Here is a 12,265-nt window from a genome sequence, read left to right on the forward strand (position 1 = left end):
ATGCTATTTTTAAAGAAGACAGATAATGCTGGCTACAGGCTCAGAACAGAGCTGTTATTCGATTGTAATTGGAAGTACCTAAGCATAAATACCATTCTCTCTCACTGTGGCATAGCCCCAGTTAAATAAGTGCAGTCACACGACCAAAATGAAACAAAATTTTACCTGAGAGAACTGTCATATTTCATGCCTATTTTATACATATGCTTAACTGGTCAGGTGCTGTGTGTAAGGAGGAACCTCACACTGCACATGAGAATTGTTGCATCATGCTAATGCAGTTCAGAGGTAAATAAAAACAGTACACGATTTTTGAAAGCTACTTGTGCAACTTTTTTCATCAACTGTTGCATTTTTGCATGCGAGTTCATGTTCCATCCATCAGAGGAAAATTTGCCTCTGTGGTTTTGGGGAAGTCAGACAAATATTAAGGGGTTCCTTTGGCTCTCGTGTTGAATACAGTATGGCTTCTATACTTTGGTATACAAAGGGATGATGTGCTGTCATGTGTTGTTTCTGTCTCTGTCTCACAGTAAATGACAAAACACCCATTTACAGCTTTATATAGTGCCAGAGAAACAAACTTTAAGTAAATTTGCAGGTATTCCTAAGCAAGATGTCTTAAAAAATGATCTCCATGAGTACCCTCATAAGGCTCATTATCTTACTGCATTAACTGACAGAAAAAGCTAGTAATATTTAAAGTCTGTTATTTTATGATAACTCTCAGGGCAATAATCCTCTGGCAAACTTTTTAAAATAAAAGGTAATTAAATTAAATGCAGACAAAGCAAAACCAGCTGGTTAATTATATCACTTCTGTAACATGAGTTTCCCTTTTAGTATTACATCTATACTGTCTTTTCTCTCTCAGTGTATCACTGCCAGTTACTGGAATGCCTCATGAAATATAAACAAGAAGTATGGAAAGTAAGTTTGTGATCTTATATACTTTGTGGAAATGTCTTGCTGGTAATGAAAACCAGAGGGCTTGAAAATAGAGCTGACTATATGCCAAGAGCTGATAAAAACAATCTATATATCTCATCCTCTGAGTTATGAAGAGGAAGGTACTGATTTTTAAATGAGAGAAGCAACGCTACTTTTTGTAGAACTGACCTCTCTTTCCTACATACTAAGTAGTTGGGGCTCCAAGTGGCAGAAGTTTTGAAAACTACCAATCTTATCAGTTTCTGTGGTATTTAGCTCTTCCAAGGACTCTGTAAATATCGTCTTAGCCCAAATCTGATCTGGATTCAGTTATTTAGCTATATGACACCTCTTTGCCCCAAGAATAGACAAAGGCTTCATTTGCTGTGTGCTGGTGTACCATCTGTGAGGTATCACAGCTGTTGGATGTTCTGGCCAAACTCAGAAGCCAGTTGTAGACATATTTTTTAAGTTTTACATCTAATCTACTTGTAAGAGATTACAAAAAATAATTGGCAGGGCATTAAGTGTATATATTTTATCTGTTCAAGTGTGTTTGTGAAAGCAAATAGTAAATGTTGAATTGTATTTTTTATCTTGCGCAATAAACATGTATTTATTTCCTTAGGATTTGCTATATGTCATAGCCTATGGACCATCTCAAGTTAAACCTCCAGCAGTACAAATGTTATTTCACTATTGGCCCAATTTAAAACCCCCTGGAGCAATCAGTGAGTACAGAGGACTGCAGTACACAGGTGAGTGCAGCTATTTTTGTGTAAGCCAAAATAAATATAAAGTGAATAGTCAGCAGTGTGTTAATTGCATGCTTGCAGTTCTAAGATGTGTTTTGAAATCCTGTTGTTTTGTGAGTTGTGCTTTCATAGGTATATACAATATCACTTTTCCTGTGTTTGCAGAAGATCTTATGAAAAATAAAAAAAATTGATCATGGCTAGTGATTAGGTGGTGTTACTCCAAATACTAACTAAAGGGAACAGGAGGAGAAATAAGTACAGCATTCCAAATGGTCTGTGAAACTGCTTTCTTGGCCTCACAGTGGTTCTGGCTTATGTTTCTTTCAATTACTGCTTTGGTTGCTTTGTTGTGTCAGCTGCTATCACTACTGCTTTTGCTAAGGCTGTTTATTTGGCTGTTGTTGTCAAAGAAGTCAGGTGATGTCAGGTGTAATCATTATAATGGATAAGTGCTCAAGGTTGACTGTAGAGTGAAAATGTCAGCCCTGCAGATAGAACTGAGAAAGTGAATGGTGCAAGTCCTCTGTCCACCAAACTACCGGATGGGAGGATTCTGCTTTAATGGTTGGGACTGTTAAGCAGCAATTCTGTTGCTTTAATGGTTGGGACTGTTAAGCTTGCCTGTCTCTACCTGCCTGTTTCAAATAATCCTTGTCATACGGGAGTGTTAACTTTTAAAATTTCTGGACCAAAATGCAAAAATTTATATAATGAAAATGAAGAAGACCATCTAGACCAACTCAAGCTGATCTTGAATGTTTCTTATAGATATTTGTATGATCTCTTTTAAACATTTGTCTTGATTTTTCTTTTTAAAGAATTCTTATTGTACTCCTCTGCATAACTTCTTTTATTCAGCCAGATTTACAAACGCAGCACCGTATTCAGTCTGAATTCTTACTAACACAGGGCAGACTGGAGTAGTTTTTCTCTATTTTTCTCTTTTTCTAACTTTTCTATTAATGTATCCCACAGTGAGCTGTGTGTTTTCCTCAGTTGCGTGGCACTTTGACTTGAGGGCATTCCATAGAGCATCCAACAGATATCGCTTGAGCCTTTGTTTAAACCTTTTGTTTACTTCTTGTCATTACAAATCTAAGGCTCCTTGTGTGGCTAGAGTGTTTTTCCAGTATTACAGCAGCGTTTTCATTTAGCCTATGAATGTTTTTGAATGTACTGAGCTACTCCTACTGTCCTGCTCTGGGAGGTGGAGAATTCACAGAATGACAGAATGGCCAGGATTGGAAAGGACCTCAAGGATCATGAATCTCCAACCCCCCTGCCACATGCAGGGTCACCAACCTCCCCATTTAATGCTAGACCAGGCTGCCCAGGACCCTATCCAGTCTGACCTTGAACACCTCCAGGGATGGGGCATCCACAACCTCTCTGGGCAGCTTGATTAATTAATTCAAAACCTAGTGAGAACGGGAAGGATCTACAAGGGGAATGTCTGTGTCTTTCTTTTTTTTTTTTTCCTTCATAAGTTGTTTATTGTAGTTGTTAGTCTTCCTGAGGAATTACATCTTTCATATTTATGTAGTACTTATGCAAGAGGATCTTGTTTATTGATACCACTAGACACAAAAAATATAAATAATTTCTGTCTGTTTATTAATCTCCTGTGTTTTGGTTTTGCAGCTTGGAATCCTATTCATTGCCAGCATATTGAATGCCACAATGCAATTAACAAACCAGCTGTGAAGGTACTGCTATGTTGTCAGTGGTCAAACCTGACTATCTGGAGGCAGGGGAAGTTGCACTTTGCCCCAGGTGTGGGGCATGGTGATGTTTAGGTGACTAAGAACAGCTGGGTAGCTAAGAGAATAGAAAAACCTTTCAAGACTAAAGGAGTTAGAGATTTGTGAATGTTTCTCTTTTTTGAATGCCTAAAGCAGGATGGAATATTTCCTCCAATAACTGCGAGTTAAGCCTTAACAATTAACATTAGAATGGTTACAAAGCACCATATAGAATTCTAAGCTGGTTTATAAATATTTTCCTAAACATACGTGTTTGTGTAAATATATGTGCAAATCTTATTATGAAGGTTGCTCTGAAAGTAATGCCTCCTGTTTTATTATATTTCATGATACCAGAGTCAGATGTTGGTCGTATGGCAGTAGAGGTTGAACCTTCCCAACAATAGTCTGTTACATTTTGTTGCTGTGTGACAGGTTGCAGCAGAGGGGCAGTCTGACAAAATGGCATCTGACATGGAAGTGCTTACGAAGCAAAGATGTGGAATTGAATTCCTCCATGCTGAAAAAATTGCATCCATTGACATTCATCTACACTTACTGAATGTTAATGGAGACCAAACAGTGGATGTGAGCACAGTGAGGTGCTGGGTGCTTTGTTTTGGCACTGGGGACAGCAACAGTGAGTCAACTCCGCTAATGCAAATTTTTACAAGTGTGGCATGCAGCCATAGTTCATCCCTGGTGAAAATATATAGCTGATGGTAGTGACTCTGTTGAAAAATAGTATTTTGTAGCTGAGAATTTGTTCTGTCAAAAAGGACTGTTGTGCTTTTTGTGTCTGATGTAGTTCCCATGGAAATAAGTAGGAGACATTACTTTCAGAGGAACCTAAGTATATACATGAAATATGTCAGTTGCATAGATACATGTTCATCTTGGTATCAGACTGATGTCATACAATACTTGTTCTCTCATTGTGATCCTTTCATTCGAATGTGTTCTAAAGCAAATAGCAACAGTGCTTTATATACCACTCTTATAGCCTGCTTTAAGAGGATGCAAATGATGGCTTTTTTGTTTACACACAAAATAACAAGTAAAATGGTTTGCACGGGATCGTAGAGCAGTTCAGTGGCAGACAACAATAGCATCCCAAGTTCAGAGGGTACTATGGCTTGGCACATTAATTAGTTAAATATGTAGGTGCAATTAATTTTCCTGGCATCAGTTTGTACACAAACACAATTAAGTGAGTCAAGAAATTCTTCAGCAAATGTTTTCCACGGATTATTTTGCTGACTGGATATCATGGTGACACTTGCCCCACGTGTGGGGGCATTCTGTCACTGGAATTGTGCTGGATAGTTAACAGCTATGAGGAATGAAAATTAGGTCCTGCTAGAAGGGAAATTACTGAGAGAGAAATAAACTTTTACATTACCTTGTCCTAAGCAATTTTCTCAGTGATTGTTTGGAAGAAATAAAGTCTGTTGTGACTGTGCAACATTAATGAAAGTGAATGTGTAACACAAAATGTACTGGTCTTTCAGAGAATGAAAATTTTCATATTGGAACACAAATTGTTCTTTTCCCATAGATTTTCAATTTCAGTTACATTCCTTTCTTTGTCAGAAATACTTTGAGATCTTTGACTGCCAGATCCTGAGTACCATCTTTTAGAATACTTAATGTTCTCAATAGTTACCAAGGCTGTATTGTATAGATTGTCTCTACATTAATGCATCGAACACTTTCTCAGTGAACTTTCATGGACAGATGTGTTAATTATTTTCCTTCTCTGTGTTTCAGATGTGCATTGACCCATCCTTGTCTGTAGCTTTGGGCGATAAACCACCTCCCCTATATCTCTGTGAAGAATGCAGCCAGAGAATTGCAGGGTAGGTATACTGAGAGATGGAGAGTGATCAGGCACAGTCAGTTAAACTCCATAGTTCAGAAGAATCTGTTACAGAAGACTGTTACACTTTTTTTTTTTTTCCCTGTATGATTAGCATATAATTTGTATAGTTAACTCTCTTCACACATAGAGCACAGTGCAACACAGTGAACAAGGATTACAGAAACTCACCCAAATGGTTAGAACTTGCAGTTAAATGGATCAGTATTGAGTTTTGAAGTTAAGATCATTGAGTGACTAGAGTGTGGGATGTAGTGAGAGTTGTAGGGGAACCTTACTAACGTACAAGATTTTGCTTATGAAATTTTTCTTTCTCCTTGTCCTCTGAATGTCATTAAAGCAGGGTATTACAATGAAAGATCTTTTGCAGAGACTTGGTTACTTTTTTGTGGCATATATTTCAGATTGTTCTCTAATATATACTGTGAAGCAGCAAAGTAAAGAATTGAAACTTGTCCAGGCTTGTCCAGTACATTAAAGGAATATATCCTGAGATGAATGAACCTCATTAACCTCAGTTTTTTAAAATTGATTTTAAATAAATTTTTCTGTGCTTTATCTGCTAATAATTAAGGAGATTTCCAATCATTAGTTCAAATAGATGAAGTTACAGTTAGTTCAGAAGCTACATGTTGTTTTTGTTTTGTCCTCGATTTAACAGCCACCTTTATATCGCACCAGCTGCCAGAAAAAGCAATTACATCTTGTAGAAGTCATCTTAGTTTTTAAGACATTGATTTAAAGCTTCAGGACAGAGTAATTTAATTTGGTAGAGCCATAGCTTCTGAGGAGACTCACAGTAAGTGGTACTAGTACAATTCTTATCCATATCTGTCTGTCACTCTTCGCTATCACTTCTTAGCCTTCAGACTTCCAGAGCACACACTGTTTTCATTTGATAAATTAGTGACTTATAAGTAATTTTTGAAAGCTTTGAACACGATGTACCAATGTCAGAGCAGTAATTTCCAGTAAGTCAGGGACAGCAAAGAGAGATAAAATCAAGCAGCCTGTTGTTTAAGAAGCTGTACTTGTGAAAACACTTCTTTGGACTAATGTTAATGCTTCCACGTTAATGTAGATAATTTTCCTCAGTGCAAAAATAAATGCATACATAAATAAAGAAATGGAAAGCTAATTAGATATACAATTTTTATAGGGATCACAGTGAATGGTTGATTGATGTTCTTCTACCACAAGGTAAGAGGTATCTTAAGGGTAGGTACAAACTAATCACAATTGTACAACCCTATGTTGGTATGATATTTCTGCGTGCTGTGTTACTTAAAATGCTGCATTCTATTTTTAAAAAGTATTGTAGAATTTTAAAGTAGCTTGTTCTTCATGCTGCTAAATGTCTTTAAATTACTGTAAAGCATTAACTAGTTTATACTTGAAATCACATGCAGCTCTTTATTTGTGAGGAAGCAGAGGTAACTGAACAGATTTTAAATTCTTTAAGCATATATTATTGAAGCCAAATTTATAAAATGTATTTTGACCAAGAAGAAGAACTAGTTCTTCTGATAACCTGGCTCTGATTTTAAAGCTTTGAAAGCTTCTGAAAATCTATTTTACAAAGAGGAAGCTGTAAAGGATATCAGAAATGGACATAACGTATTTTTCAATGATCCATTCATTGATCCAATCCTGGTCCCCTAGCCAAAGAATACGTGTGGTATTCTACTATCTGCCAGAAGGCAGGCTAAGCTTACAAGGACAGTCACGTATTCTCTAGAATACTGTTTCAAGGACAAAACAAAGACATTCCCTTTCTCTTTGTTCAGCAAACTGGAAATTCTTAGGCTGTGGAGTTTTTACTTGCTGTTTCCTTACAGTTACAATCTAACCCAGGCTACAAAATGTATCATTTATTTTAAGGGAATTTGAATTCTTTTTTTTTCATTTATTTTAAGGGAGTCAGGGATTCAGAAGCCTCTGAATCAGATAATGGGGTGAAAGACTGAGAGGTACTGCTTACAGATTCAATCTTCAAATATGTCTCTGTGGAGCTAGGGATCATGGATGTAGTGGCTACATCTACATTCTTAATCTAAATTCACTAATACTACCAGCTTTTGCAGACAGTGTAATTATACGAGCCCTGCTTTCCATGGTATGCCAATTGCATTAGTATGCCAACAGGCTCACTGTTGCAAATCCTCCTATGAATAGTGGATAGGAGCACAGCACACTTAACTTACCAAGACTGTTCTTTCATTTCTGTGTAGAAACAGTTAGTAAACAAATGTATGCAGTGTCCTACCTCTAGGAATCCAAGAGACTTCGAGATTTGGGTAGTATCTGGAAGCACAAGTTTAGCCTCAGAGAATTCCTTGCAGCTATTTCATTTTCCCATGGTTGGCATATTAAACCAGAAGAATCATCATTCTATGTTGATTTTTTGTATGCCTTCCCCTTACAGCTGAAATTTCTGCTATATGTCAGAAGAAGGTAAGATTAAGTCATTTATGTGATGAGGCATGATTTGGTGTTGTATGTAATGTCATTCCATTAGTGTGTGGTGCATCCTTTTTGGTACCATTCCAAGTTTTCACAATTTATCCATGAATGCATTTGTTGGAGATGGGAATGATTTAGAAGCCAGATTTCTTTTTGTTTGAACTGTTGATATTTGACTGGAGTTATAGGTTTTTATTCAAGATGTAATGAGTAAGGCAGTTTAATTATACAATTGAGTGGATTTGTTATTCTATAACTGCTTATGAAGTAAATACAGCAAAAGATTGATTTCTTTATCTTGAGTATTCTTGTTTTCCTGAAGTCCTAGATTCATCTTAAATTGGACAAAACTCCTACTGAAACAGTGAATTGTTTTAAATATATGGACTGAAAGTATTCAGTGGTCTAAAAAATTGCTGACAAAAAGAATCTGCTTGCAAAACCTACCAGCTAGTGTGTTTTAATAACAGTTCAGTAATGAAAGATACATATCCTTACATCTCCTTAGAAAGATACATATAACACATGCTAGATCTTGTGTGATAAATAAAGCTTTTCTGTTGGGTCAGACTACTGGAGGGCAAAAATGAAGGTAGTGCATACTTCAGGGGTTTGGACAATTACCAGATTCACACAGAGAGTAAACTGATGTGGCATCATTGATTACATACCTAAGAATGTGTTAGTTTGCTATATGTAAAACTTGAAGGGATGTTTTGGAGTATAAGCAATGGTTAAGAGAACTACTGTAAATTTTAGAGATTGCTCCAAGCCAGAAGTTAATGACTTAAATGTTTTGGCCTGCTCCAAAAGAAGAGCAACTGTGACATTTAAGTCCAGACCTGAGCTCATGTTCTTGAAAGCTCGGTGACACTTGGCATTAGGAGTTTGTACACATCTGTGCTTGTACATAGTGATCTGCAAACAGCCAACACTTGAGTCAGCTCTCCAGTGTGGACTCTCATCAGTTTTCAGTTCCACTGCCTGATATTTATGGCCTAATAAAATTCTTCTTATTTTCCAGAACTGTAGTTCACATGTCAGAAGAGCTGTGGTTACATGCTTCTCAGCAGGATGCTGTGGTCGCCATGGCAACAGACCAGTGCGCTATTGCAAAAGATGCCATTCAAATCATCACAGCAGTGAAGTTGGGGCAGCAGCAGAAACCCATCTTTACCAGACCTCACCACCCCCTATCAATACACGGGAATGTGGGGCAGAGGAGCTTGTGTGTACTGTGGAAGCTGTGATCAGGTAATATTCTAGTTTATACAGAATCTATATACGAAGCTTTTGTGTAAACACTGCCTGCATAACTCATGGGTACTGAACTCCTGCTGCTTTGGACGAATACCAATCAGCTGTGAGTGTTGTCCTCATGGAAGAATCCAGCCTTGTATCCTAGAAGTAAATTTTATTACTGTCTCCGGAAAAATGTTGACATTGAATGCCTTAATCTCGAATCATCATTCGTCAGATATCTGTATCAAGTGCAGGAAAACTGTCTTCACTGCCTACAAACTTGTTTTATAGCTTGCTGAAAGAAGCGGAGTTCCATGCTGAGCAGAGGGAGCATGAACTCAACCGCAGGAGGCAGATGGGCCTTTCCTCTTCCCATCACTCCCTGGACAATACAGACTTTGATAATAAAGATGATGACAAGCACGACCAACGCCTCCTAAGCCAATTTGGTATCTGGTTCTTGGTAAGAAGTATTTGTTCTTTTATTTCTGAAGCCTAAGTTCTTTTTCTCTCCCTCAACCATCAGCTATTGGGTGATTAGAAGGAACTTCCTAGATCTTGTCTTTTTTTTTTTTTTTTTTTTTTTAATTCAGTGCAGTAACCTGACTTGAAACATTCTCCTTCTCCTTAGAAGGTAGCAAAAGCTCAAACAGTAGGTCAGTAAGGGCTTAAAATGTGCCTGGTCTGTGATTTGAGGTACAAACTTTGTCTCTGATTTGGGATAGTCTTGTAGTGCAGACATTGTTTAGAAAAAAAAAAAAAAGTTTGGAGACAGGGAGAAGATTATTGTTAACCATTTTACAGGTATTTTTGAAGGCTTAAAATTCATATTTCTGCCCAAAATGAGACAATAATCAAAATTGTAGAGCAAAGATCACTGATTATACCAATTGAATATCTTCTTTCATGATTTTTTGTTTTTTTTTTTAAAAAAAAACTCTTGATTTGGTTTAAACTTTTTAATTTCTGTGTTTTATATTTGGGTCATATATTTTACTGGACATTAGATTACCTTCTGAAAAAAGAAATGATTTTAAAACTCAAACCAGAATGTTTCAGTTTGTCAAAGCATTGTTTTGATTATTTTCATTGTTTAAAAAGAAAAAGAGAAAAAAATAAATGTTTTTTTTCCCCTCTTTATTGCTATTTTCTAGTTATGGAAATATTTTGTCAATTATCCTGTGCCAAATTCAAAACTAATCAGCTTGGTTACCTTATATTTATTCTGCATTCATGTATCTCTGTGAATATGTGAAATATAGTAGACAAATACTTCCAAATACTTCCAAATACTTTGTTTGTACTTCTGTCTTGCAGGTGAGCCTTTGCACTCCCAGTGAGAATACACCCACAGAAAGTTTAGCAAGGCTGGTTAGCATGGTATTTCAGTGGTTTCACTCTACAGCTTACATGATGGATGATGAAGTTGGTAGCCTGGTTGAAAAGCTCAAACCCCAGTTTGTTACCAAGTGGTTGAAGACAGTTTGTGATGTCCGGTTTGATGTCATGGTTATGTGCCTCCTTCCTAAACCAATGGAGTTCGCCAGGGTAAGAATAATTTATCTGGAGGTTTATTTAGTTGCCACAGACATTAAAGTAAACTGGATAAAGACTATTTCCCCCTCAACTCTATCCGCAGAGAAGAAATTTCATTGATAAAGGAGTAGTAGAGTTCAGGAATTTTTGTTCTTCATAACTTTTCAAGTTCTATTCTGCCAGAAACGCGAAATTATTTACAATAATATGAAGACAAAGTGGAAGAATATAATAGAGATTGAAAGATACTGTGCATTTTCGATAGCTTGACATCTTCATTTTGCGCTAAAACATACATTACAGAAATGAGGTGTCACTTGCCAGCTTTCAGGCATGACCTTCTTTACTAGTCTGCTTTACTGTTATGTTTCCAATTTAAGTGACTCGGGAGACTCATCTGCCATGGTTTGCATTATTGTTAGTGGCGAGAGAGACACTTGTCTGGAAGGTCATTAAGGGGGCATCAGTGAGATCCCTTGCTTGAATAACTCCTTGAAGGAGCCTTCCTCACTTTCTACCATTTAGTTATAAAACAGAACTTGCCTTAACATGAATAGTTAAAGCATGCATCAAAATTAGACATGTGAATATTCATCTATAGAAAATGAAACATCAGGATTAAATTAGGAATTTTATGTTTGTGAGGGGTGTAAGGCAGACTTTCCACGTTTATCACTGCCAACTACACTCCTTCTTTTGTAAGCTTTGGAGATGACTTTTATGATCTCCTTATGTGTAAGGTCAGATGGACGAGTTCATTTTAATTCCTACAATTTGGTGGTTAGTGTAGGAAGTGTCATCTGGAGTCGATACACTACATCATCAGGTATGATATGTGTAGACCTTGACTGTGGGAGGATTGGAGGGCAGCTGAGAGAATCTGGGAGGTGGATGGATTCACTGGGTGTTAGAAATGAAGAGATCTGGGCTTTGAGGTTAAAGAGGAGACGAAGGGCTGAACATTATGCTGTAGTGTGTTGTGGACCTTTTTCTTGGATCTAGTTGGACCTTGTCTTGGATCCAGCCCTTTTCAAACTTTCATAAACCCCACTGCAATGCTGAGAATGGGTTTAACAACTTGCTAACTTGCCAGAAATGCAAGGGTTCACTAGAACAATAAGAAAAAACAGCCATGAAATTAGCTGTGATGAATGGAGTTAAAAATATTTTGTTGGCTGAGAGTAGTAGTAGTTGCTGCCAAAACAGCAGGCATCTCTAGAACCATTAAGGAATAGCAGATGTGAGCTGAGGTCAGTTAGAATAATTAGTCTCCATAGACCAGTTATTTATTTACTTGGATGTATACTTTTTGCCTCCCGTAACACAAAAGTTTCAGTTAAAGAAATAAAAGCCATAAGAAATAAGCCACAAGTAAATAAAAACCATAAGAGCCAAAGACCAGTTTCAGACCAAGCTTTTCAAAATAAAGGTCCTGCACTGTAGCTCATGGCCCAGAGCAAATAATTGAAGGTACAAGTTTAAGCAAACAAATCTGTCCTTCATTGAAAATTGTAGTCAGTGGGATATTATTCTGTGTCATGACCTGGAAGTGAGCAAAATTATTCTAAATCTTGGGCAGTCCTTTTTTGAACTATGGCTCAAATGAGAGAGAAAAAAACAATTAAATCACCATGGCTGAATTCTACGTTTGGGCTGATGGATACTCGTGAGCATCCCTCGTGATTTCTTGGCTGCAACACACTGAGCAAATTGGT

General features: G+C 37.1%; 1 protein-coding gene across 16 annotated transcripts in view; it reads left to right on the top strand.

The window, feature by feature from the left end:
- The window catches only part of UNC79 (unc-79 subunit of NALCN channel complex), a 95,987-nt gene that overhangs the window by 16,227 nt on the left and 67,495 nt on the right, over positions 1 to 12,265 (top strand). For 14 of the 16 annotated variants that reach the window (XM_090141530.1, XM_090141534.1, XM_090141539.1 and 11 more), the window contains 9 exons: positions 875 to 930; positions 1,559 to 1,688; positions 3,330 to 3,394; positions 5,201 to 5,289; positions 6,469 to 6,509; positions 7,735 to 7,763; positions 8,797 to 9,026; positions 9,306 to 9,477; positions 10,332 to 10,562. In XM_090141530.1, the coding sequence (XP_089997656.1) occupies positions 875 to 930; positions 1,559 to 1,688; positions 3,330 to 3,394; positions 5,201 to 5,289; positions 6,469 to 6,509; positions 7,735 to 7,763; positions 8,797 to 9,026; positions 9,306 to 9,477; positions 10,332 to 10,562 (1,043 nt within the window). Of the gene's footprint in view, positions 1 to 874; positions 931 to 1,558; positions 1,689 to 3,329; positions 3,395 to 5,200; positions 5,290 to 6,468; positions 6,510 to 7,734; positions 7,764 to 8,796; positions 9,027 to 9,305; positions 9,478 to 10,331; positions 10,563 to 12,265 lie in introns of those variants that run through there. The other 2 variants (XM_090141541.1, XM_090141543.1) reach the window with 2 other exon arrangements.

The sequence above is a fragment of the Phasianus colchicus genome, chromosome 5 (genome assembly GCF_987193195.1).
Source record: "Phasianus colchicus chromosome 5, bPhaCol1.hap1.1, whole genome shotgun sequence".
Lineage (NCBI taxonomy): Eukaryota > Metazoa > Chordata > Aves > Galliformes > Phasianidae > Phasianus > Phasianus colchicus.